Source organism: Canis aureus, chromosome 8, assembly GCF_053574225.1.
Source record: "Canis aureus isolate CA01 chromosome 8, VMU_Caureus_v.1.0, whole genome shotgun sequence".
In the NCBI taxonomy this organism is placed as follows: Eukaryota; Metazoa; Chordata; class Mammalia; order Carnivora; family Canidae; genus Canis; species Canis aureus.
The window spans coordinates 38,062,006-38,087,536 of NC_135618.1; the positions used below are offsets into that span (position 1 = coordinate 38,062,006).

At 68.2% G+C, this 25,531-nt stretch overlaps 1 protein-coding gene and 2 long non-coding RNA genes across 4 annotated transcripts; 1 reads left to right on the forward strand and 2 right to left on the reverse strand.

The window, feature by feature from the left end:
• Positions 1-981: 981 nt before the first annotated feature.
• On the reverse strand, positions 982-6,679 carry TEKT4 (tektin 4). The gene is made up of 6 exons (XM_077906028.1): positions 6,025-6,679; positions 4,246-4,316; positions 3,726-3,869; positions 3,066-3,288; positions 2,133-2,287; positions 982-1,296 (listed from the first exon to the last, which is right to left on the reverse strand). Exons 1-6 carry the CDS (start codon positions 6,673-6,675, stop codon positions 1,080-1,082), a joined length of 1,461 nt encoding a protein of 486 aa, XP_077762154.1. The 5' UTR covers positions 6,676-6,679; the 3' UTR covers positions 982-1,079.
• Positions 6,048-15,791, forward strand: LOC144318766 (uncharacterized). 2 transcript variants are annotated; one of them, XR_013384794.1, is made up of 5 exons: positions 6,048-7,045; positions 7,305-7,402; positions 7,992-9,972; positions 10,341-12,000; positions 13,808-15,791. It is a non-coding gene; the product is annotated as an uncharacterized LOC144318766 (long non-coding RNA). The 2 variants fall into 2 exon arrangements; XR_013384793.1 differs by having other exon boundaries at positions 6,049-7,402.
• Positions 15,792-19,988: 4,197 nt separating this feature from the next.
• LOC144318094 (uncharacterized) lies at positions 19,989-21,747 on the reverse strand. Its single transcript, XR_013383943.1, has 2 exons — positions 21,017-21,747; positions 19,989-20,579 (listed from the first exon to the last, which is right to left on the reverse strand). It is a non-coding gene; the product is annotated as an uncharacterized LOC144318094 (long non-coding RNA).
• Positions 21,748-25,531: the final 3,784 nt, after the last annotated feature.

Below are 25,531 nucleotides of genomic sequence, written 5' to 3' on the forward strand. Positions count from 1 at the left end.
AGGTAGATGTGGCCAGGGTGGGTGAGCTGCCTCCGGGCCTCACCTTTCCCACGAGCCCGGCCAGGCGGTGGGGGTCGGGCCTCCGGGGAGCCGTCCCTCACTCCAGGGCCTGGGTGTCTGTCTGCACAAAATTTCCAGCTCGCAGGCCAACAGCGAGTGCCCCGCTGCAGCCCCGGAGGACACAGCCATGCCCCTCAGCCTGGGGCCACTGGCCCACCGACAGAGAGTGAGCTGTGCGCAGCACCCCCCCCCCCCCGCACTCCGGGGCGCAACGGCCGCCACACAGCCTGGGGGGGTGGACGAGAGGCGTTGGGCACAGGAGACACCGTCTCCCATGCTGGCGATGATGGGGCTGAGTGGCCCGTTGCACACGGGGACTTGACACCTCCCAGCGGCTGGATGGTCACCGGAGCAGGGTGGGCATGGCGAGAGGGGCCTCGAGGTACGCAGCCCTGACACGGAGCCCCGACACAGGGCGAGGGATGGCGCGTAGCCAGGGGGCTGTGGGAGCCCACTACCCACCAGAGCCCAGCCTGCCTCACTCCCTGGTTGAGGAGAGGCCGGGCCAGGAAACTGACTACTCAAGGTGACCGAGGTGGCTGGGAGGGGACGGCCCCCAGCTCAGGGTCCCCAGGCATCTGTGCCCCTGGGTGCCCACCCGGTGCCAGGTGGAGGTGGCAGGGAGACAGCCCTGTCCCAGGCCCTGCCTGCCCCCCTGCAGGAGCTTTGGGACTGCGGGGATGCTCGCCACCCCGGGCCCAGTCTCTCAGGGCGGAGCCAGCCTGCCAGCCTCACGGGGACAGCATCCAGGACACACAGAAGGAAAAGCGTGGGGCTTTGCTCATCACTGGGGTGACAGTGAGTGTTGTGGCTTCCACCGCGGCAGGAGGCGACGCTGCCTCTGCAGGACCTGCAGGCGGCACAGGTGGGCAGAGGGCCCCTGTCTGGACGCTGTCCTGAACCACATGGACAAGTGACACATCAAAAGCTAACATGCTCTTTATCTGAAGGGCCGGGGGACAGTCCCCGCCGCATGTCCGGCCAGGCCACAGAGGCACCCTCCGTGGCGCCAGACCCGGTCACTGGTAGCCAGCCAGCTGGAGGATGGTGGGGTAGTGGGTGCGGTGGGTCATGCACTTCTGGCGGTCGATGAAGAGGCTGTTGGCCTTGACGGCCAGGTCCTTCTCCAGATCCATGCGCGTGTCCTCCAGGTTGCGCAGCGACTGCTCTGCTTCTAGAAGCTTCTCCTTCAGGGCCGTGAGGGACATGTTCAGCTCCTCCACCTCGCTCATCAGCCTGCGGGCCCGGGAGGGAGGTGTGAGCGGGGCCTCCAGGCCGGGCTGGGCAAGGCCAGGAGCACTGGCATGGGGTCCAGGCCATGCTGCTGGTCCATGCAGTGACCCAGAAGTCCCACAGGGAAACCTGTAGCCCTCAGACCGCAGCCCCCGCAGGGCCACCACGTGGGCCTGAGCTGGGACTCCTCCCAGCCGTCCCAGCCCCCGCCGTCCGGAGGGGAAAGCCCAGGCGGGCAGGGCTGTGTTCAGTGACTGTGCACGTGGCAGGGGTGCCCTGAGGCTCCTGGCCCCCTTATTCCTGGGGCCTGGGGGCAGGCCACATGGGCCCCTGGCGCTGGCAAGGCTGCATGACCTGGGTGTGTGCAGGGCAGGGAAGCAGGAGTGCGGGGCAGAGGTGTTCTGCTGACTAGAGCAACTGGTACAGGAGAAGTGAACGCAAGACACACGATTCCACCTCGGCTTGGAGCCAGGGCTGGGGGCTGCACATTCCTTCGGGGGTATGGACGGTGTCTGTCCCCGAGGCAGGGTGGGTGGGGCATCCTGGGGCCCCGGGGGCTTAGCCCCTCAGACCCCAACACTCCTTGCCAGGAAGACTGTGCACCACGGGGTAAGGAGCCTCGACACCTAGTGCCCCCAAAGGCACCTCCGTGTCTAGCCACGCCGGGTGGGGGTGGGGCGCGGGGACACCTATGTGGGCAAGCCCGTGTCTCCACTGCAGGCCTGCAGGCTGTGGGGGGCCCAGAGGCCAGGGGAGGCCCGGCCGGGGGGGACGGGCATGGATGGCGGGTGGTGAGCAGGCCTGCTCGGGGCTGCCTGGGGCACAGCCAAGGCGGGCACCTGAACTGGGCAGCGTCCCGGCACAGCTCCACGTTGGGCCTGTGTGAGCGCTGGTACAGACGGGTCTGAGCCACCTTCAGAGGCGCCTCCTTGTCTTTGATGGCCTGCCTCAGCGCCGCAACGTTGTGCTCCTGCTCGGTGATCTCCCGCAGCGTCTGCACACAGGACGGGTGCCAGCGTGACCCCAGCCACCCCAGCCTCCTCCCCAGCCCTGGGGCTGGCTCCACGGGGGCAGCCCCGCCCACTGGCTCTGGGGGACCAATGCAGGCAGGAAGACGTGTGTGGCCTCCTCGGCTCTGCCAAGGGCACCCAGAGGGCTGGGGCAGGACCCCAAAGCCTGTCGTCCAGCAGCCGTGCCCTGAGCGCCCCCCGCCCTGGTGGTCACCAGGCCCCCAACCCTGGTGAAGAACCGGAGAGACTTGGTGGCAGCAAAGGGCACCCTGAAGCCTGGGGTCAGAGCCCTACTAGGCCTGGCCACCTCCTGCCACCGTCCCTCCTGCTCATGCCTGACAGCCATGCCCAGTGTCACCTGGCTTCTTATTGGCTTAGTGAGGGCCCAGGGAGGAGTGGGTGCCCTGAGCCTGGGGTCCCTCAGGAGGGACAGGACAGAGGAGGGGCAGGGGCCAGGCCAGGCTCTGACCAAGCCAGAGGCGGGGCCAGGCCACAGGGAGCTTGTCGCTCTGTAGTTACAGATGCCCAGGTTCGGGGCTGGCCTGGGCAGGGACTGGGCGGGGCCTGGAAGCCAGCTGATGGGGGCGTGGTCTAAAGGGGGCGGGGCCCTAGGTGGGCGGGTCCCGGGCAGGGAGGGGCCTGGGGCGGGGCCTAGACGCGAGGCGGGCGGGACAGGGTGGGCGGGGCCTGGACGCGAGCGGGCGGGTCTGGGGCGGGGTCTGTGCGGGGGCGGGGCCCGGCGGGGGCGGGGCGGGGCCGCACCTTGTGCAGGTGGTTCTGCAGCTTGTGGCGCGTGTCCTCCAGCTCCTCACAGCGGCGCCCGAAGGCCAGGTTCACGGCGTCGCACTGCAGCCGCAGGTCCTCGGCCACGTCCCGCAGGATGCAGTCGATGAGCACCCGCAGGTTGGCGGAGGCCCGGCGCTCGCGCTCTGCGCGGCACAGGTTTTCCTGGGTGAACCGGGCCCAGGTCTCCGGCGTGGAGGCGCTGCGGGCGGGCAGCGGGCGACGCCCCGGTCAGTGGGGCCCCTGCCAACGGTCCGGCGCGCACCCTGAGAGCCCCGCACGTCCGACCCTGCGTCCCCAGGCCCCCTGTGCCCTAAGGTCCCCTGCGCCCCCTGCGCCCCGCGCCTCCCAGGTGGCGCTGCATTGGGTGGTGGCTGCGCGCCCCCCGCCAGCCGCCCGCGGAGCTGCGGGTGAGCCCCCCGGGTCCTGCCCCCGCCGCAGCCCCCAACCCCCTGCTGGGCTGTGTGGTGCTGGGTCCTCAGGCAGGGGTCCTGCGCCCGTGCCCCCCGGGTGCAGAAGAGCTGCACAGAGGACCCTCCGTGTGGGCCCCAGGGGCCGGGGGTGGTGCGAGGGTCCCCAGCCACGGGAGCAGGTGTTCAGACGACAGTCCCTGGGAGGGCTGGGGCTGAGGTGGCCCACCTCTCCTCGAACTTGGCGGAGTACGGGTGGAACTGCACGTCAGTGCTCTGGTTGTGGTAGTGGGCGCAGGCCTGGTCGATGTTGTACGCCTCCACCTTGTCCGACCAGTCCATCTCGCACGTTTCCTTCTGCTCCCGGTTCAGCCTGGGGCGGGCAGGGTCTGCGTTTGTGTGCGACGTGGGGGCCCCGAGGGCCACTCCCAGGAGCAAGTGCACCTGCAGTTCTCAACCGAGAACCAGGCCACCTCATCTGCTCAGTATCGGGGTCCTCGGGCCACCCTGGCTCTGCCCGGCCAACATGTCCAGGAGCAGCAGCTCCCTGCCCTGCAAAGCCGGCCTGGCCTCTGGACACCCAGGCCCCAGGCCGTGCAGGAGCCTGCCACCTGCGCCGGGTTCCCCTCTCTGGCCTGTCCCCCTGCCTGAGACCTGGGACGAGCCCCCACCTTCTGAGACTCGGGGCCTGCTCACCCCAGCTTCCTGCCCAGAGCCAGCCCAAGGGGTGAGGGACCACTGACACCCACCGGATCTGGTTCACGGCCTGCATGATGGTCCTTTTCAGGAGCTCCTGAATGTTCCGGATGAGCTCGGCCTCCTGGGGGAGAAGACCCCGCTCCCTAGTGAGGATCTGAGGATGGCCAGGCTGGTGTGGGCCCCTGGTCAGCCCCTGAAATGGCCTGGCTGCATAACATGAGGCCAGATGGCCAGCTTGTTAACCCCCAGACTCTTTCCTGGAAAATGAGGGGTGAGCCCAGCTGTTTCTCATTGGCTTTGTCCTGGACTCTTGAATGTTCTGTTTGGTGTAGCTGAGTGCGGGGTTTCCCCCCTGGGGGCCTCTACCAGCTGCTGCCACTCGCCTGGCATCCACCCAGCATCCTCTGGGCTCTAGAGGCCATCCCTGCAGCCTGCATGGGGCACTGGAGGCCAACAACCTCCTGCCCCCCATTCCCCGGGCTGCCCCTCTGGGCCTGGGCTCAGAGCCGCCCTGTCTCCTCCACTGAGCTCACGGCGGTGGGGGGGGGGGAGGGCACCCAGAGTGTCTTTCTGCTGCTATCGTGCCTCTGTTCACTCCATTTGAGTTTTCACCTCCATCTAAACCCACGTGTCGAGGGGCAGTCCCCTGGGCCTGTCTCCCTGTCCCTGGACCACTGCTGTTGTTTTCATATGGGTGGGGGGATGACAAGGCCTGGGGATGGCAGCAGGGGGAGGTTTCTGTGCTCAGGGCAGAGGCTGCACCCAGAGCCCCAAGAGGTTGTTGAGCAGCTGGCCTTGCATCGTCGCCCAGGAAGGCTGGTCACAGGTGAGGCCCCCAGGCTCTGCTGCCCTGCCTGGAGCAGGGGACCGGCCTGGGCAGTTCCCTGATCCTTTGGGGCTGCCCCTAGGACAGGTCCCGCTGAGGGTGAAACAGGGAAGGCTCCTTGGGGCATGAAGGTCACCTCCAATCCCCCTCACCTATCCACACCTGAACCAGGGTAGGGGAGCCATGGGGCACCGGGCCTTCAGAGTTCAGGGTCAGGCTTAACTCATATGACCCAGGGTGACCTGAGGGTCTGACCAGCGGGTGCAGGACTCAAGGGTGACCAATGCCCCCCCCCAGGTGCAGGTGCCAATAGGACCTCACTTGCTGGCCCTGCGTGTAGCCCAGACCTCAGGCAGCTGCCCATTCTTGGCGTGTGTGCAGAGGGGCATCCAGGCTTGTGGATGGACCTGGCCAGAGCCCTCCCTGCCTCAGTGGCCTCTGAATGTCCCATCCTCAGGCAAATGTCCCCAACACACATCCAGGTGTGAATTCTATTGCCTTCATCCTTGTATAAGCCATAATACGGAGGGGGCATTGCAGGGACCCTGGACATCGGATTGGGGTGGGCCAGCGTGGGGTGCAGCTCCAGCCACCATATGTGCTCAAACCCCCACACTGGGACCTGACCCAGGCCACAGGGCCCTGAGCCCGGCACATCCAAGCTGGGGCCCACCTCCCAAGATGCCGAGCCTCACCCAGTGTCCACTGTGGGGCCCAGGCTCTGAAGGGGAGATGGGACCCTCCTGGGTAGGGGATGGTGCCTCCTTCCTGGATGGCCTGAGCCCTGCCCCTGCCCCAGGTCCCCAGCCTACAGACAGACACAGCGTCTCGGTGCCCGCGTGTGGACCTGGGTGTGTGCCCACGCGCCTGCGTGCGCCCACCTGGAGCACGAGCACCGAGGCCCCCGGGAGCCCGCCCACCCCGGCCCCGTGCAGGTCACGCTCCCCGGAGAAGGGGGCGGGCGGCGGGCATGCTGTGTCTGGGAGCGGAAGGGGCCACGAACCTTCAGCAGCTCCGTTTCCACGCAGTCGCGCACGAGGTCGGGGTGCTGGCGGCGCTCACGGCACTGCAGGTTGTCGGTGGCGATGGAGAAGGGCACGGAGGTGGCGTCCAGGGCGCGCGCCAGCCGCTGCTTCTGGGCCAGCAGCAGGTCGCTCTCCGTGCCCAGTTCTCCGACCTCGCGCTGCAGCTCCGACTTCCAGCCGTGCGTGTCCTGCAGCCGCGCGCCCGCCTTCCGGGTGGCGTCCTCCTGCGAGCACCGGGCCAGTGCCTGGGTCTTGGCCGCCAGCTGATGGCTCTCGTGGCGCCGCCGCTCCGACTGGTTGCGGTCCGCAAAGGCTTGGTGGTAGCGGGCGTAGCAGTTCTGGGACCACTCGTCTGCCAGGTACTTGGCCGAGCGGAAGCCGGCAGTGGCCAGGCCCGAGGACGAGCAGGCGCCCACGTTCCGGGCCACGTCGTACACTTTCTGGGGCAGCTCGCATGCCGGCACCGCCTGGGGCGTGGGCTCCTTGGTCAGGAGCACGTCCGTCTGTGCCATGGTGCCCCCCACCCCCCGCTCCTGTGTGAGGGAGAGAGGACCTTTGGGTAACCAGGGCAGCTGGGGCCACTTGGTCCCCAGCAGGACACTTCTGGTCTCCCAGCGACAGGTACACATAAGCCCTCCTGTTGCTGGGCAACAGGTCCCATCCCCTCGTGGCTCTCTTAAAGGGCCAGGCAGGCCCAGCCCCCCACCCATCCTGGCCCAGGCCCCACACCTGCCCAGCACTGCACCTGGGACTGGGCTGCAGCCAGGCCCAGTTGTCCCCTGCTTGTCTCACTTGTCCCAGTGGGGAGACCCCTGGACACGGGGAGAGGGTGCGGGCAGAGACTTGTCTTTGATGAGTAGTCAATTTCAGCCTCCAGTGGAAACCTGGGAGCTGGACACGCAAGTCTTCTCCACACAGGTGTCCCCCAGGCCACCCCGGGCCAGGCTCATGGCTGAGGCCACCTGGTCCCCAGGCCCGCCTCAGCCCTGCTCCATCCTGGTGAGCCGGGGCCCTGTCCAGTGTGCCCAGCAGAGGGCACCATTGGCCGCAAAATGTCGCCTGGAGTGGCGGCCAGCGGCAGTGGGTGGGTGGAGGACCTGGACCCTGGGTGGCCCGCTGCCTGGCCTTTCCCCCTGAGCCCCCAGCCCCGTGGGAGCCCTCAACAGCCCACCTGCAGGACATGCGCGCCCCTTCCCAACGCATTCGTGGCCCTGGCCCCCCACTCCCTCCCCGTCCCTCCCTGCCTGGCCCTCGCCAGCCTCACACCTCGGATACGGCAGCCCTGGCCCGGCCCAGCCCTCACCTGTGGCACCAGCCTCCCTCTGCAGGGCCCAGCATCTCCACCCCCGGCACACAGTAGGTGCTTCATAAATGTGGGCCCTGGGGACAGTCACCCCAGACTTCCCCCAACCAAGACTGAACCCGAGCCCGTCCTGGAGGGCAGGAGGGCAGGGGGGCCTCTCTGTGCTTTGCTTCTCCTGACGGCATTGGACACATGGGGCCCAGTCAGGATGGGGCCGACGTGGGGACCAGTGGCCCCAGTTTCCCTTAGCATCCTTCCCCCAAGGCCAGAGCACGGGGGAGCTGCCTGGGGCGTGCCTCCCAAGGACCCGCTGACCCGGGGAGGCTTGCTGCACATGGGGCTGGGGCCAAGCCCAGGAGCCCCTGGGGGTGTGATAGGACGTGGGCCCCAGGGCAGGCGCTCCCGGATGATCTGACCCCGCAGCAAGGCTGCTGCACAGGACCCGACCGGGTGCCCGTTGGGGCTGGGCCCCCACCCCATGGTGGCAGGCCCCCTGCTCCCCGCCCCCGTCCAGGGCACAGGTGAAGATGGCTGGGCTGGAGTCTGATCGGCATCCCCACCCGGCCCTCACGCCCCCCGGCCCCCCAGCCCCCCAACCCCCCAGTCCCCCAGCAGGGTCTCTGGGCTTGAATCCTGAGTCAGGCAGAGAGCCAGCGTTGGGGTTCGAAGCGGCGGCTGAGACTTATGCAGGCTGATTGGATTTGTGTCCAAATTGCATTTGGGACGAGAAAATTGAGTCTCGGGCACACTGAGGTTCCCGGGGCAAGGTACGTGCCTGCCACCCTCCCCCTGCCGTGTTCAGACAGTGGCTTGGGACCTGCCCCGGGGTCAGGGAGGCCCCGAGGCCCCCCGACACTCCCCTCCAGACTCTGCTTGCACACCTTGGGGCCGGGGCTCCTTCCTCCCCCAGGGCGGCCCTGGAGGACACCGCCTGTCGTGCCCCTGCCTCTGGGGTTGGTCCCGCTCATGAGTCCTTAGCCCCCTGTAGCCTGGACCCTGATGCCTGGAGGGAACCGAGACAGGAGGAGCCATGGTAACGGTAACGATTCCCTGGGGCCTGTACCCCGCTGACACCGCATCACGGGCCAGCTCAGCCTCAGCACCAGGACCCCAGCAAGAGGATGGACACGGAAAAGCTGTGGGCCCTGGCGTCTCTGGGAAGCCCCTCACGGAGCAGGGGGCACCGGTGGGACAGAGGATGCCAGAAACCACCCTGGCCCCTCACCTAGAGCTCAGCAGGCTCCTGCAGGCACCTGGCCCCCCCGCCCCCGCCAGCCTGGTGGTGGCTGCAGAGCCCCTGAGCCCCGCTCTGCAGAAGGGCACCCTGGATGCTGGGTCCAGCCCACCCGCCCCCCGCCCTGTGTCCCCCACCTGCTCTGGGCGGCAGAAGTGGCCAGATGGGGAGACAGGAGCCTGCTGCTCTGCGCAGCTTCACGGGCTGTGGCCACCCCAAGGGGCTGGGGTCACACAGCTGGGAGGACGGGGGGTTCCAGACTCAGCTGCCTGCCCACCCTCAGGCCCCAGCGCGCCTTCTGCTCTCCACCCGCAGCCCCAGCTCAAGAAGTCTTCATCCCCCTCGCCCCTCGTGCCCCTTGCCCGCCCACATTTTAGTGACGGGAGGAACTGAAGCTGCTCCGATAGCCCTGAGCCTGGCTGGCCCCAGTGCCAGCGGGTGCCACCAGGGGACGGGGAGGAAGAGGACAGGCCGCTTCTGGTCCAGCAGCACCAGACGTGGGCTCAGAGGGGAGGGAGACGCCCCTGGGGGCTCGGAGGGCACCGTCCAGGCCTTGCTGGGGCCCCTCCAAGGCCGCTGGGGCCGATGCTGCCGCAGGAAGGGACAGGATGTGCATGGGGGCACATGTGCCAGAGGGAGCGCGGCGGTCTGGGGGCTCGGTGCCACCTACCTGTGCTTGGCAGGATGGGGCCACCCCGGCTCAGCCCTCGGGCCTGTCCCCCCACCTGGCCCTGGGTAGAAGGTGGGGACTCGGGGCCACAGATGCATCCCTGTCCACCCTGCACCCAGGGAGGACACCCATCGGGGACCCTGCGTGTGCCTCCCACTCTGGGCAGCCGTGTCCCCCCGCAGAGCCCGGCTTCGTCGCCCAGGACGTCCCCACCACCGTGGCCCGGCTCTGCCACATGAGGTTCTGAGGTCTGCAGCGTGGGCACCAGGTCTAGACCGCAGCCCCCGAGGCTGCATGAGCTGTGCCTCAGTTTCCCCATCTGTGGGCTGGGGGTTAGAGTGGTCCCTCCCTCGTGGGTGTTTGAGGACGGAGCCACACAGTGTGCGTGCAGGTCCTGGGGTGGCCGTTCCCATGCCATCCCCCGTGCAGGAGGTGGCCTGATTTCTGACCCCGTTCCCACCCGGAGGTTCTCAGCATCAGGTCCCAAGAGGTCATTCGCGGGCATGGCCTGTGGTCATCTGGGGGGGAACAGGCCCCTCGTCCTGGGCGCCCACCCCATTTTTATCTGAAGGATCGTTTTCAATTCATGTTTTCACTGCCCAGACACCACTTGGAGACTCACCTGGCCCCATCCCCCAGGGGACAGCAGCACCGCGCGCCCAGGATGGCGGGGTTGCGGAACAGGCCACACGTGTGTGTCCTGCGGCCTGGTGCATCAGGTGAGCTCCCTAGAAGAGGTTTCGTCGGGGGGCAGTGAGAGACCTAAGGTGCCCAGCACCCGGCCTGGCCACCCCAGGCCCGTCACTCCCACCCCACGACAGGATGGTGAATACGGGGCATTTCTCAAAGGAGACGGAAATGTTAGTGACCAAGCTATGCAGCAGTGGGGTTTATAAGATGCCGCGTAACTGATGGTTTGGGCGAGGAGCTGCCAGGAAGGCTCAGCTCTGCGGACCCTGGGCACCTGGGGTCTGGACTCAGACGGACGATGCCTGAGACGGGAACAGGAAACCGTGTCCCTAAGACCCGGACAGAGTGCCTGGCGCCCTAACTACAGGTGGCAGGTACAAGGCTCTGCTTCCCGCAGGGACTGAGCTCCTTGTCCTCGGAGGGGTCCAGGCAGCCACTGGTGAGGACGCGGTGGACACCTGGAGCAGGACAGGCCATCCGTCCGCGATGCCCCCAGCGCTCGAGCTCCCCACCCCCAGCACGGCTGGCAGAGGAAGGAGGGCCCTCTCCGGTCTCGGGTCTCGGGTCTCAGGTCCCCATCTCCGTCAGGGGGGCCTCACCGGGCAGCCGCCCTCCCTGCCAGGTGTCTCCCCGCCCAGGCCCCCAGGACTTGGGTCCTTGCACCTGCCCTGCGCACACGTGTTCCCCGTTCCCGTGAAGCTCGTGCCCGCAGCTGGTGGGAGGAGCCCAGCCCCCGGGGTAGCACACCGGCCCCGTTGTGCTTAAAGACCTGAGCAGGCGCCGCAGAAGGGAGTGGCCCGGGGCCCGCAGGCTCGCAGCCCGTCCGCGCTCTGGGCCCAGCCTGGTCCGTGCTGGGCCTTGGGGCGGCAGGCTGAGTCCCCAACTCCACCACAGCCTCTGCGGAGGCCTCCCAGGGTTCCCATCCTCGGGCCCCAGCGTGTTGGTGGGGGTGGAGGGGGGTGCTCGTCGTCGAGCCGGTGGCCTCCACCGGCCTTTGCCCACTGGCCCCCGCCCCTGCTCCTCTGGCCCCTACCGGCATCTGTTGGACGCTCGCTCTGGGGGTGCTTCTGGGTCCCCAAGTACAGATGAGGAAACAGTCACCGCCGTGTTGCACGACAGGGACCAGAGCACTAGAAGACTCCAGAACCTTTTCCAGGGCTGCAGCTGCTCAAGCTGAGGGCGAAGGGAGCCGAGGGCCAGACCCCAAGAGGCCCCGCATCCTCTGTCCCTCTGAAGCTGCGTGAGGCTGTTTTTCTGCTCGGGTCAAAGGGATGGGACGGGTGACTCAGGTCCCTGCTGGACCAACTCTCCATCTGCCCCACCCCTGCCCGGTAACCTGTGACCTCCACCCCCTGCACCAGGGTGTCACGGGGCAGACAAAGAGCAAGACAAGAAGGAAACTTTTGCCATAGGACACGCCATCGAGGACCAGAGCCCCGTCACCACGAGGAAGCCCGGCCCGTCCCGATGGACGAGGCCCAACCAGGACCCAGGACATCCCGGGTCCCTCACCCCCTGCCCCGCAGGGTCACATGCTCCCTGCCCCTTCCCGGAATGCCCGCGGCCCCACCTCCTGCGAGTACACCTCTCCTCCAGGCAGTCTGCCCTGTTTGCTTCTCACAGTCCCTGGGCTGGCTCCTCCTCTGGCTTCAGGGACCTGGCGCAACTGCACGTCCTGGCAGTGACAAGGCTTTGACGCAAATAAAAGGAACTCGGAGAAGCTAAGGAAAGAGGGCAGCCTGAGGAGTGTGAACGGATGACAGAGAGCTGGCCCCAAGCTGTGCTGGTCAGGTGCTCAGATGCAGCGCAGTCTCGGGTTTGCACACCTGCCCGTGTTCATCGTCACAGTCTCATATGAATATGACAAGCCCAACGGTCACGAGGGAACCAGACACCCCCCGCCCCAGGAGATATCAGCCAGTGGGTTTCAGGGCTGACCAACCAGATGCCACCTGGGTCCCATTAGAAGAGGGACGGTGTCCCAGAGGAGGGAAGTGATAACCCCACACACACCGGCCGGAATGTGCTTGTGAGACTGAAGGAGAATGTTCCAGAAGGTGGGTGTTGGCTAAGCAGGGCGTATGCCCAAGGCAGATAGTCGGGGAGGGTGGGACAGACACCTATCGCTCTCGGGGGAGGGTCTCTGCGGGTTTGGGGTGGCCAAGAATGTCCGCAGCCCCCAGGCTCTTGCAGGGCACGGACCCAGCTTCCAGCAGCACCGGGGCTGTCCGGGTGGCCTGGCCTGCACGTGTCATGGCCACCCGGTGTGCCCCACGCCTGCCGCCCTGGGGAGCCTGCCGCCCTAGCCTGCTGGCAGGGGGACCTACAGGGGCCCTGCTGCCCGCCCCAGGTCCCAGCGTTTCTGCAAGAACAGCCAAATCCCTGATTTATCAGCTCAGCTTTATCTCCAAAACCTCCTACAATTTCCCAGAGAACAAAATTAAATACAGGATTTAGGAGAGATTTTGCATCTGCCCAAGCGGGGCCAGGAGCTTGCTGACGTAGGGGGGCCAGTGCCCGGGGCTGCAGGGGGGCAGGGGGGCACCCAGTCCTAGCTGCCGGGTCTCTGGGGGCTCAGCGGCCTGAGCGAGGATGCTGGGTGGGCAGGGCTTGGTGGGGCAGTGTCCCCGGGGTCCCCGTGCCCTGGCTGGGGTGCGTGCACACCTGACCCCGTCACATGCAGTACAGGATTTCACTTGGCCCCCAGCACCCAGCTGGTTTGCAGCCGAGGGCACCCAGGTCCTGGCCCTCAGACCGCAGGAGGGGAGGGGGCGGAGTGCTCTCCGACCCCAGGGACCTGGCCCGAGGAGCAGGCAGGCAGGTAAGGGCAGCCAGGGAGGTGCAGGTGGACCCCGGGACCCAGGGCTTGGGGAGCCTCCCGGGTTGACACTGACCGTGTCCTCAGACGCCCACCTGGGGAGCCGGTAGGGGAGCTGTGCACCCCACCCCCGCTGGCTGTGGGCGCCCCCGCGCAGGCGTCGGGGCGGAGCAGCCCCGCTCTGAGCTCTGAGCCACTTCTATGCTAAGAGGCTCCAGAAACATCATCTGCAGATGCTTTTGTGGGTAATTGAGCCGATTAGGGGCATGTGGGCACCAGATAAGAGGCTGGAGAATCACTTGGAGGGCGGCCTCGGAGGACGGTGGAGGGCGGGCTGTCCCCTGCTCCCTGTGCCCGGCACCCCCCCTCGTCCTACCCCGCAGAGCTGTCCGGTCAAGGGCACGCCACTGCCATGAGGCCAGGCTGCCCGGAGGCCCCACCTCCTGCCCGTGTGCTCTGTGACTTCTGGGAAACTCCTCTCTGTGCCTTGTCTGCAAATCGGGGGCCGCGGTCCCCTCCCCTGATGAGGTGTCCACGGAGGGGTGTCCACTCGGCCTGGTGGCTGCAGGGCCACAGCAGGCCTGCTGCTTCCTGTTGTCCCACCACTGACGGCGTTCTGGGGACCCAGGGGCCCGTGACAGAGATGGATGGAGGAGTCCCACGTCCCTCCCGCATCCTGCAGGGGTTGGACCTGTGGGGGCACAGTGGCAGGGCCATCCCCGGGCAGGGCCGGGGTCAGGGCCTCACTGTCCCCTGCAGCAGGGCTGCCCGCCGCCACCAGAGGGGACTCCCCCCCCCCCCCCCCCCCCCCCCCCCCCCCCCCGGCCCCGGGGATGTTTAGCTGCATTTCGGTTGTCACGGCCGCAGGGGCAGGGGCGTGTAGGGGCGCATAGGGGCGCGGGGAGCTGGGTGCTGCCAGCCATCTGCAGCGCCCGATGCCCTACCACGAGGGGTCACCCAGCCAGAGTCCCTGGGGAGCCCCTCCTGGGAAGGGGCGCCCCGCTCTGTCCTGCCCGAGGTCCGGGACGGGGGTGTTCTGTTTGCAGATGTTCCATCTGAGACAACACTGGGCCGGCAGCAAAGCAGAGCCGGCGCTCCCTAGAATCACAGCCCAAGGGCATCCCAAGGGCATCGGTGGCCCGGGAGAGGACGCCCACAGACCCGCGCTCCAGCCCCTCCGCAGGGCCAGCTCCGCCCAGCACTTAGCCCGAGGAGGCCCTGGAAACAGATGCCGAGGGACAGGGAAACCAAGCCCCACTGTCCTCGGGGAGCGCAGGACGGAGCCACTTAGCAGGAACCCGGGCTCGGTGTCAGGAGTCTCAGTGCCTCCAGCAGGAGATGCAGCAGGGGCGGGGGCAGCGGGGGGGGGGCAGCCGAGGGTCCTCCTGGGGTCGGAGCCTAGAGGTGGGGGGGATGCAGCCCCCAAGGAGTTCCCACCCTCTCCCCAACTGCCTGTCGCAGCTTAAAGTGGCCTCGGGTGCCAAATTAGCTCCTGGGCGTGGATGCTGCTCCCACCCCTAGCAGGCAGGCGGCCCCCGGTGAGGCGGGCCCCCGATGGTTGGGTCTCAGGGTCAGCGGTCACCCCGTCCGCCTGGCCACGTGGGCACGTGGAGCTGTGGGGCCACGAGCGTGGTCCCCAGAGGGACACGGACCAAGAGGCAGGGGCTCAGTTGCTGCCCTCTGGATGCCAGGACCATCCCTGAGGCTGAGCAGGGGCTGGGGGGGCCCGGGGGCGTCGCTGGGCAGGGGGGAGGCCCTGTCCTATGCCTGCCCCACCGATGACCGGGTGAGCAGCTCCCACACTGCTCGGTGACCGTCGCCAGACCCAGATGACAACGACGGCCATCAGGCCCGGTTTCTAGAAGGACACGGAGCCCCCAGTGTGTCCCCAGCCCTTCCCTGGGCCCCAGAGTCCAGGTGGTGGGACCGAGACGGGCCCTGGCCCCCCAGGCCTACAGCAGCCCTGCTTTCTGCCCGCCAGGGCTCCTCGGGTGGGCCGTGGACCCGCTCACATCTGCCCCCGGGACCCCGTAGGGCCCACAGGTCACTAAGATCGGGGTCTTTGTGGGTAGGGGCAAGATGCAGATGTGGTCTGGCCGAGGAGGAAGGGTCTGTGCCCCAGGCAGGTCCCGGTGGGGGGCACGGGGGCAGCTCCGCCCTCGCAGCCTCCCCCACTCCCCCCGGTGGTCAGGGCCGCCCCCGGGGTGGCTCAGCCCTCCACCCAGCTAATGCACTGTGCATTACTGCAAGTCCTGCTTTCCTGGAGGAGAGCGAGAGGCGCCCTGGGGACCCTGCCTCCATGAGGGAGCGGGCGCCGCGTCCCGACACACGTCACGTGCTCCACAGTTACTGGAAGCTCCTGCCCGATGAGCTCCGCCCCAGCTCCTGCTTCGCCACCTGCCACAGCCCCTGGGACCCTCCTCCGGACAGGCTGGCCTCGTGGTGCCCGACGGCCCAGGCCACTGCGCAGGATGCTCTCCCTCCTGTGTCTCTCCATCCTCAGGGCTCAGCCCTGGGGTCCCTTCCTCCAGGAAGCCCTCTGGGCTGTCCTCAGATCCTCCTGCGCCCTCCAGCTGGGCCTCCAGGGCCGCCCGCACCTCCGTCCCCCACAGCAAGTGGCCCCGCGAGCACGAAGGTCCCCAGGGAGCAGCAGGGAGCCCTACAAGACTCACGGGGGCAGGGGCTGGGCCCCCACTGCACTGAGCCAGTGTCCCTTGTGCACACGGTGATGGTTGCCAGAGCCCCAGAGGGGCCACCGCGCGCCGTCAGGGAGCGGCCAGGGGCACCAGCAGGTGTGGGCGCATCGGGGCTAGCAGAGCCCGGCCACCCCAGGCCCGGTGGACCCTCCCGCTCACGGGCACAGAGGGAGCCCCGGCCACAGGCCCTCGAGCGTCGCCTGGCGCCCCGAGGGCTGGCACTGAGGCCGGGGGCTGGGGGACGGCCAGGAGGGCCTGCGGGCAGAAGCAGGCAGCCGGAGGGTGGGGCTGTCCTGAGCTCACAGAGTCCCCTTTGTGTACCACAGATTAATAAATGCGGCAAAAGACTTAAAGACGCGTTTGTTCCCGCCACATAAAGCGTTAAGCGTCCGCGTTCGGGATCGCCACGATAACCTTTATTTAAGGAAACGCGCGAGCTTGCAGGGCTGTCATAACAAAGGAGCAGACACGGGATGGCTTCACACTGAAATTTATATTTTCCCAGTCTGGAGGCCACGAGCTCTAAATCAAGGTGTCACGGGGCCATGGTCCCGGGGAGGGATCCTTCCTGCCTTCCTGCCTGGTCCAGCTCCCCGTGGCTCCCGCTGTCCCTCGGCTGGTGGCTAGCACTGGTCCTGATGTTGGCGTGGGCCCGGCCCGGCGTCCCTGCCGGCCAGTCGGGGCCCCGGCGCTTCGTTAGGGGGCCAGGGGACAACGGGTCTGGGGTCCAGGTGGTGCAGGGGCCTGTGGGATGTGACTCCTGCTCGAGGGGATGCTGGCACCGGTGCCCGTGCAAGTGGGGGCCTCACCCTATGTGTCCCACCAGCAGATCTGGGGCGGGGAGGCCACGCGTCTGGCCTCCCACTCCCAGCCCCGGTCAGAGAGGGACACAGATGGCCCTGGTTTACTCTGGGAATGCGGTCTGTTTCTATGACGACCGGTCTCCGGCTCTTGCTGGAGAATTGCTCACCAGGCCTGGGGACTGGGGGGTGAGGGGGTGGAGGCCACGCGGGCCCTCACCTCCGAGCAAGAGGCAGGGGCTTAGCCCTGGGCCCGCCCCGCTTCCCGGCGTGCTGGACACCCGGCGGGGCCAGGATGGGCCTGGGCACAGCTTCGGGGTCTGCCCCTCCCCGACCTTGGGGGGCCCGGTCTGCAGCACCCCTGCCCCGCATCAAAGGTGGCAGGTGCCTTTCTGCGCCTAGGCATAGGCTGCCCGCCCTGAACTTTGGCCCTCCAGTGGCGTGGATGATCGATTGTTATTTTTAAACTCTTTAATGGTGCATGAGGGCTTAATGGGGTTTGCCGTCGGGTAATTGTCCTCAGATCAATAGGGAGAGTCAGGTTTAGCTCTGGAAGGTTCTGGAGACCCAGTGGCCCAGGAAACCATTTCTGGAAGCACAGAGTTGGGGCGGGGCGGGGGGGCGCGGCTGCACCACAGAGCCCCGCAAGGATGGGGGAGCTGGACGTCACCGGCCTGTGGCCCCCGCCCGGCTGTCTGCACACCCGCTCCGATTCCCCTGGAGGCACCGAAGGCCTCAGAGCCCCCATGAAAGGCTGCCCTCCCCACAAGGGGCCTGCGGCAAGTGGGGAGCCCGGGAGGAGGGGTCCCGGGGTCCCCGGCTCGGTACCAGGCATAGAGGGCAGCCTGCAGGCACCTGTGCAGCCAGGGCCCCGGGGCTTCCGCAGGCCGGCTCCCGCTGGGGTGGGGGGGGTGGCCCCAAGGTTGGCACCGCCTGGCTTACCCCCAGAGCCGGGGTGAGATGCTCCTCGATCCCTCCATTCGGGTCCAGAAGCACAGGCTTGTGAGCAGCACGATGCCCACAATTCCCGGGCCGGGCAGGGCCGGTCCTCAGCCCACAGGCCCATACCCTGAATCCTCTGCCCTCGGTGGCAGCGGCCCCGTCCCGGCCGTCAGGCGCAGTCGGGTGCTAGGAGGCTCTGCAGGGGGGGTTCTTCGGGGGCTTCCAGAGAGGCCAGTGTGAGCAGAGACCCCAGGGCCAGGGGAAAGGGGTTGCGGACCCCCGTGGCCGCCCCTGGGAGGACACCGGGGTGCTGCGGGTCAAAAGGCCAAGCATCCAGCAGGCGGATCTGAAGGAGCCTGGGCTCCCCGCCTCTCAGCCCTGGGCGCCCTTACCGGCTCTTTCCAGGCCCTGACAAGGCCCGGCCCCCCGTGCACGGTCTCTGGCGCCCAGACTGTGCCCCGGGGCCGTAGAAAGTCCCGGGACATGCCCACGGAACATCACGGGGGGAGTAAACCCCACGGAACCCGCAGTTAACGCAGAAGGCTGGTGCTGAGGCCGGAACCTCCCCACCGAGGCAGCGGGGAGGGCTCTCCGTCAGTGCACAGTGCTCCTGGCAGGCGGCTTGGGCGGCTGGGGGGGGGCATCCGGGCTGGGGGGGCCTCCCGCATACAGACACCCCCAGGTGGGAAGGGTCCCGTCAGCCGCGCACTTGGACCAGACAGGAGCTCGTCCTCCTCCACCAGCACCTTGAGCTCCATGCAGGGGAAGCCCCTCAGCTTCGGGTGCACCTGGGCTGCTCCGCCTCCCATCTGGGGGAGCGCCAGGGCCATCTGCTCCTGCGGAGCTCCGACCCCAAGCTTGGGGGTGTTGAGAACCCCCGGCTCTACAAGGGGGGGCTCGGTGCGGCCTCGAGGGGGGTCAGGGCCCGGATGTCTGGGCGCCACGCTCCTTATGTGGCCGGGGCGGTGCTTCCAGGACCCCGGAGTGAGCTAGTGCCCTGACCCCTACTGGGGGGCCCCCCCAGTGCCAAGACCTGAGGGTCCCGAGACGCAGGGACCCCCGGCTGCAGCCCAGGCCTGGTGTGGGAGGCCCTGACCTACAAGACTCAGGCCGAGGGCTGGGCACCCGGCAGGTCCTGAGTGTGCAGGAGCAGGCGTCCGGCTCGCCTGGTGGGGTGCTGGGCAGGGCCCCGAGCTTCACCAGCCCGCGTCCAAGGGCGGGACTCGGGGCGCAGGACCAGTATCCTCCCCCCCAGGGCCCCGGCCACCCCAGCCCGAGGGACACCGTCCCGGCTCCGTCCGGTGACCACACCTTAGCAAGTGGCCAGGGGTGAGCAGGGAGGCTGAGCTCCTCGCCCCATGAGCCCCGACGCAGCCCCACTGGCGGTTGCCTGACAACCCCGCCCCTGTGTCCGAGCCCCGCGCACACGGGCCGGCCACCTCCCTCCACACCTGGGGCCCCGCCCGGCCGAGGACCCGCCGCGTGTCCGATGCCCCGGCCGGGTGGGGGGCCGCTGGAGGCCTCAGCCCGCTCACCCTCCATGCCCGGGCCAGAAGGAGGAAGGGAACGCGCCCCCAGACCCTCGGCCCTGGGGCTCAGGCGCCAGCGTCCTCAGGCCGAATCCACGGCGGAGCGGCCGAGGTCACAAGCGGCCTGGCCCAGATCCGGGGCTGCATCTGCTCCCTGAGAGGCGGAAACCCAAGTGTAGGCCAGAGGGTGGCGTGCCCCCCACGCGTGACGTGGGACCTGGGGCTCACCTGGTGGGTGCGTGTCCCCACTAGAGACTTCGTTGGAGCCGTCGGAGCCGTCGGAGCTGAGGGTGGCCCTGCAGTCGCAGCTCCGGAGCCCCCTCCCTGCCCCAGCAGAGCTCAGCCTGCCCACGGGGGCTGCCCATGCCCCGGTTCACCCCTGCACTGTGCCCCCAGCCCGGGCGCCTCGCCCCCTCCAGCCCCCTCCGGCCCCCTCCAGCCCCCTCCAGCCTGGGGTCTGGCCCTCCCTCCCTGCCACCCCTACTCTGGTGGGGCCTGGGGGCTCTTCGCAGGGGTCCTGTCTGGAAGCAGGCTGGCCACAGAGCCCTGCGTGCCCCCCAGCCCGAGCGGCCCACCCGCCCTCGCCTCCAGAGAAGGTGAGCCTGGAGAGCACCCCCCACCCTCCGTGTCAGGGACACATGCCCGGGTGTCCTCAGGGCCCTGCAGCCCACAGCCCAGGGCTATCCCAGCTGCACCCCAGCTCCGGGCGGCCCTCCTGTGACAATGGCTGCCCTCACCGACTGAGCCCCTGCTCCCCAGGGTCGGGGGACCGGGCCGCAGAACACACAGCTCCCCAGGAAGGCCTTAGAGAATCGGCAACGGGAGGCCACCTGGCAGCCTCAAGAGGGCTGCTGGGCCCTCGGGTCCCTGCCTCCCGCCTCTCCCTCGCATCCAGGCCCTGGGGTCCCCGCAGCCTGCCCACCGCGTCCAGCACCCCTGTACAGCCGTGGGGAGGGGCCTCGGGGTGCAGGACCGCCCGGCCAACAGGCCTCGCAGAGGTGGGCCAGTATGCCCGGGGACCCGGCCATGGTGGGCATCCCCCAAGAGCCTAGGGTACGGACTTCGGGGCGCCTCCCGATCAACCTCCGTCTCCCGCACCCACTCCCTGGATGAACCCAGGGGTGCAAAGAGCCGCCCCGCCTGGCTCCCCTCAGGGGCCGTGGGCACTGGGCATCTCAGCCAGGAGCTGTCCGGGCTCCAGGAGGCCCGAATGCGACCGTTGGAAACAGAGAAGCAATATTTGCATTTCAAGGCCATCAGTCCTCGAATCCAAATATTTTATTTTGGGATTGGGCCACATGTGCCATGACTCACAGACGCCCAGGACCCATCTGGGGGAGGAGGTGGGTGAGGACCGAGCCAGAGGGAGCCCACCCTGAGCTTCATGGTAGCCCTCTGACCTTCGGGGGGCTATCAATGCCCGATGGTCCCCATGAACGAGAGCTGGCAGGGGTCCTGCTTCCCTGCTGGCAGGCTGCCCCTTGGGTCCCGGGCAGAGTCTGGAGCTCCGCGTCCCCCCCAGGCCTCTCTGTCCACGTCCACATCCAGGTGGCCAGGTGGGACCGTCCAGAGGCAGAAGGCCGGCCAGCGAGGGGCTGGTGTCTGGGCCCGCCGTCCCCACCACCCCCTCGTGCCGGGGCCCCCCGGGGCCAACTGCATGTTCCTGAGCTGGTGAGCGCACCACCTGGTCAGCACCTATGGTGAGGTCCCTGTCGCGCCCAGGCCTGTGCTTCTGCGGGGATCCAGGCCCCTGGGGCATGGAGGGGACTCCCCCAGCATGAGCGGGGAGATAGGCTGGGGTCCCAGAGAGGGCGAGAGGGCTGGGGGGCAGAGGGGCTCAAGACAGGCGTCCTGTGGAGGAGGGGACGGGGGTCAACTGGTCCAGACGGGCCCTGAGCCCCACACACCTCTGCCCCGGCTGGGCCCCTCTCTAGCCGTGAGCACCTGCAACATCCCCGTGGGGCGGGCAGACAGTGGTGAGGGCAAGGGGAGCCCCCCCACCACCCGCCACTCCTGGCCACGCTCTTCCCCGGCTCCAGGGACCTCAGCATTGATCCAGCTCCCTGGAACGCGGGCTGAGTCCCTGGACGGCGACCAGAGCCACGTTTTGGATTGATTTGAGCCCTGCTTCGAGGGACTGCTCCCTGGGGACCTGCAGCCCTTGCCTGGGCCCGGCCAGGACGGGCCCATCCCGAGCCCTGTGCTCTAGACCCAGCCCCAGCCCCTCCCCAGCGGGCGACGACCCCAGGGACCACCCCCACCCGGTGCCCTGAGAGCTGATGGCTCACGGCGGGGTGCGGCCAGTGGTCCACTGGCCCCAGGGAAGAGCCAGGCCAGGGCTGGGTGGTCAGGGACCGGGCGGACACTCTGACGTAGGTGAGCTGGAGCTTGCGCCCTGGTGACAGATGCCTAGCCAGCAGCTTGCTCCGGACGCTGTCCTGGTGTCCTCCGTCCGTCCACCAGGGAGAAGAAGGGGGCCAGCCCCCCCAGAAGAGCAGGGGCCCCCATACAACACCCCCACGTGCCTCTCCCATGGGACCCCCGTGGCCCTGCAGGCAGCTGCCCCCTGAGGGGACACTAGGCCCACCAGGGTCCCCGGGGAAGCCCCCGGGTTTGGGCTTTAACCCAGCCAGAGGGTCCCACGGGACCTTATACGTGAGTGCACCGGTTCTAGGGTTTCCCAGGTGAGCCAGGATCTGTCCATCCATCTGGTCACCTGTGCAGCAGTGGCTGGGGGCCCCCTCGAGCCCAGCAGACCAGAACAGGGAGCCGGGCCACGTCCTCTGGGGGGAGAGGGTCGGGATTCCGCCCCACGAACACCTGCTTGCCGTGTGGGCCACAATCCCCCCCGCGTTGCCCACCATGTTGGCTCTATGCACTGTGCCTCAGCTTCCCTCGGAGGGTCCCTGGCTACCTGTGGAACCCCAAGGCTGCCTTGGACTTGCCCCTTCCTGGTGACTGGCTGGTGGGCTCCTGCTGGGAGAGGACCCATCCGTAGGCCTGGCCAGGTTGTGGCAGCAGTGCTCACCCCAGGACAGGTGGGGCAGGGCTCACGGCGGGGGTGGGGTGGGGGGTGGGGCGGGGGGCAGCCCTGTCCTGGCCTCCATCCACCGCATGCCCAGCCTGGGGGGCAAGCAGCCTCCTGCCACCCTGCACCTCCGCGGAGCCCCCCACGACCCCAGGGCCAGCGGCCCGCAGAGCTGGTCAGAGCCCAGAATGAGGATCGAGGCTCCGGGAACGGCTTGCACCCCGGGGTGGCCGGGCGCCCGGGGCAGAAGGGAGCAAACTGCTGCCCTGCTCTGGCACCAGCAGCTTCGGGCAATCGGGGTCACGGTTTCCCGGGCATCCAGGGCGGGGGGCGGGGGGCCGTGGAGACTCCCGCGGCCAGCGCTCGCCTCCTCTGCTCCCCCCGGGGCCACACCTGCAGCAGGAAGCCCAGAGTCGGGCATCGGTGCCCCTGGCTGGCGTCACAGTCTGGGAAACTGAGGCTCGGGTGGGAGCGCATGCCTGCTCCGGAGCGCCCCCACGAGGACGAGGCTCCGTCAGGAAGCCCGGGGCCACCTGGAACACCGTCGTCACCCTGGGCTCTGTCTCTCTGGGTTCCTGGGGTCTGCAAGACATCACGAGGGCCCGGCCGCCCTGCTCACTTCCTCCCGCACGGAGCTGACATTGCACAGATGCGGTGCAGCGAGGCCCCGGGGCGGGGGTGCTGGGTGGGAAACGGCCTGGCCTGGCCTCCCTGCGCCCCACCGCCCGCCAGGACACAGCCTGAGGCCCCCGGGCCCTGCACTGGCTTTCCCGACCCCGCCGGAGGCCCCGTGAGCCCTGTGGGTGGCCGGGTGGCCGGGGGCTGCACCCTGCCTGGCCGTCCTGTCCCTCCCAGAGCCCAGCCCAGGACGCCCGCACGGGGAGCCTGAGTCGGGGTGGTGTCAGCACCTGGGCATTCTAGAACAGCCCCACCCGCTTCGCCGGTGCTTTCGGGGGGCAGGAGCGGGGCAAATGTTCCAAAGTGTGGAAGGAAGAACAATGAGAGTCAGCAAGGATGTCCCTGTTCTTGGCTCCTGGGGACAGGTGGGGCCCAGGCCACCGTCTCTGACCACCTGGGGGGCCTCTGCTGCCCAGCGCGTTCCCATGTCCCACCTGCCCCCCACCTCAGTGTCGTCTGTCAGCTTGGAGTCAGGGACTGGCGAGCGGGGGCTCTTGAGGGGCTGGGGCTGCCTGCTGCCCACCTGTCTGAGCCCCTCATCCTCGCGGAGGTGACCCCTGGCAATGGGGTGGATGTGGATGTGTCCCCCCAACAGATAGTCCTCGTCTTCACTCCCCGGTGCCTGCGAGTGGGACCTTACTTGGAAGCAGGGTCTTTGTAGACAGTGGGGTTAGGATGAGGTCGTTGGGGTCGGCTGTCACCCACGGCCCGGCCGGTGTCCTCATAGGAGGAGGGGATTTAGACTCACACCAGCGGGGAGGCAGCCCCATGACTGTGGGGCACAGACGAGGGGATGGGGCCTCAGGACAAGGGACAGCCCCACGGGGAGCTGGATGGGGAGCGACCCCCAGGCAGCCTTCCTGACTGGGGTGACACGGACCTGTGCCCTCCCAGGGCACGGTGCCCTGACTGCCCCCGGAGAGTGGGGAGCAGGGCCTCCCCCGCAGCCTCGCGCCCCCAGCCAGGCCACCTGTGCTGCGTGGGGAGCCCCAGGGTCAAGGTCAGGTGTCCAGCTGACTGCACGCCCCATGAAGACAGCCGTGCAGTTGTCCCTACGGCGTCCCGTCCTCTGGAGCCAAACTGGGCCTAACAGACATCCTTACAAATGACGCTGGTGCAGGGGACGTGCTGGGGGGGATGGCATGAGTAATGGGGAGCTGGCCCAGTCCAGGCAGGCTTCCCGAAGGAGGCAGCCCCTCCAGGCCTCCCGAGGGTGTTTGCAGGGCAGGCTCATCCCCCCGGCCCTGCAGGGCATACAGTTGGCACTCAATAAATAGGGCACCGGAGAGGCCCTCGGTCCGCCCAGCCAGTGGAGAGCAGGAAACCCCTGGCCCGCCCTGATCTCCGGAAGGCAGGTGTTGGAGGCGCGCCCCCCCGCTGCCCCCCAACTGTAGAAGCTGCCGTCCTCTCCTGGGGGCTGCCGTGCACCTGTCATCTCCTCCTGTTTAAATATTTAATCCAGTTAAATATTAAACCTCTTCCAAGTCCCAATTACAATGGGATCGATTCTGGGCTGTGGCTTAGCAGCAGGGCTGGAGCATGGGGGAGGGGGTGGGGGGGCTGCTCTTGCCCTGGGTGCTGACTTGCCCCCCCCCCGCCACCGCGCTCAGGGCCCTGTGGGAGGCTGGCAGGGACTGCGGGCTGGGGACACAGCGCACACATCTGGGCACAGCCCTGGGGCCTTCCCACGGAGGGGGGGAGGGCAGGTCCTGCCACACGGGGGAGGGGGCGCCTCGGTCTGACGCCACTTTCAAATCACGCGACGTTCCAGACATCCCTCGGAGAGGCACGGAGAGTGGCCGCGGCCACCGAGGCCTCCTGGGAGCTGGGAGCCCCGTGAGCGCCGGGCGGTCGGTGCTGTGTGTCCGCGGCCTGCTCCGTGCATCCCCTGCAAGTCCCCGTTTCCCCCTCCGTGCGAGGGTCACCCCGCAACTCACAACGGTCCGCGGGTACGGACGCGCAGCCACTTCACCGTCAATGTAATGGAGACAAACACACGCAGCACACAGTTTGCAAAGAGCGATAAAACACATGACACACCTGCTGTACCTCCCGCATGGCCAGACGGGTCCCGGGGCGCCCCTGCTCCCGCACCAGGGCCCACCCGAGGCCGCCGAGCTGGAACCCCCAGGGGTGCCGCCGGTCAATCAGCACAGACGACACGCTTGCCCTTGACAGAGTCCACACCGGTTCATTTCCCGCCGGGGCCGGGCCTGACCTGACCCCCAGCCCATGTCACCCTGGTCCACGGGGCTGCACGAGGCGGCTCCAGCCAGACCCCCGGGGGCACGGCGCCCGCTCCCGCTTGCCCACCACAGGTGCCCCAAGGACGGCAGGTGGCGGGGAGGCCCCACATCCAGGTGAGGGATCCTCCGTCGCCCCCTCTGCACAGGGTGTGGCCACTCCCGGCCCCCATCCGGGCACCCAGGCTGGGGGTCCACTGGTCAAGACCCGCTGGTCCGCGGGGCTCCCAATGGAAATGGCGTTGGGGTCCTGCAGTTCATCTCGGTGGGTTTCCCTCGTGGCCCCCTGAGTCCTCCACCCGCGGATCAGAGCTCCCGACTCCTCAGATCTTCCTCTGTGCCCTGAATAACGACACTTTTATTCTTTTGTCCCGTCCCCGTGTCCCCCCACCCCCCGCGGGAGCTCCTCTGGGCAGCTTCCTATCTCCCCGGCGCCCGCCCACCCGGGGCTGAGTCTGTGCCCCGGCACCTGCCAGCCCTCAGAACCCTCAGACTCTCTACCTGTCACCCCGCGACCTCTCGTTGCTTGGGGTCCCCAGGCCGAGCCCAGGGGGATTTACAAAAACGTGTGTTTGGGATTTGCTTCGCTCCTGAGCGTGGGGCTCCCCGCGCTTTGCCAACTGCGCAGCCACTGCCGCCCGTTGCAAACACGCGCTGTCCTCCCAGGCTCCTCGCGAGGCCGCGATCAGAAATATCCTGGGTTTGGGGGCCGCCTACTCACCTCTCGTGTGAGTGGGGAAAGGGGGTCCGCACCCCGGGTTCGCTGCGGGCTGGCCCTTATGTCTAGTCACCGGCATTTCTGGACGTCACTGGTTGGGATTTTCAGGGGCCACTGCCCTGGGTCGTCCCGCGTG

Bases quoted from the DNA above. Each gene is read 5' to 3' on its own strand.
- TEKT4 (XM_077906028.1), bottom strand. From the start codon at position 6,675: ATGTGTACCTGTCGCTGGGAGACCAGAAGTGTCCTGCTGGGGACCAAG. The intron at 2,288-3,065 runs GTGCGGCCCCGC...TCCTGTGTGCAG, and splicing joins TGCAGAACCACCTGCACAAG to ACGCTGCGGGAGATCACCGA. The intron at 1,297-2,132 runs GTGCCCGCCTTG...CCGGGCCCGCAG, and splicing joins CGGGACGCTGCCCAGTTCAG to GCTGATGAGCGAGGTGGAGG.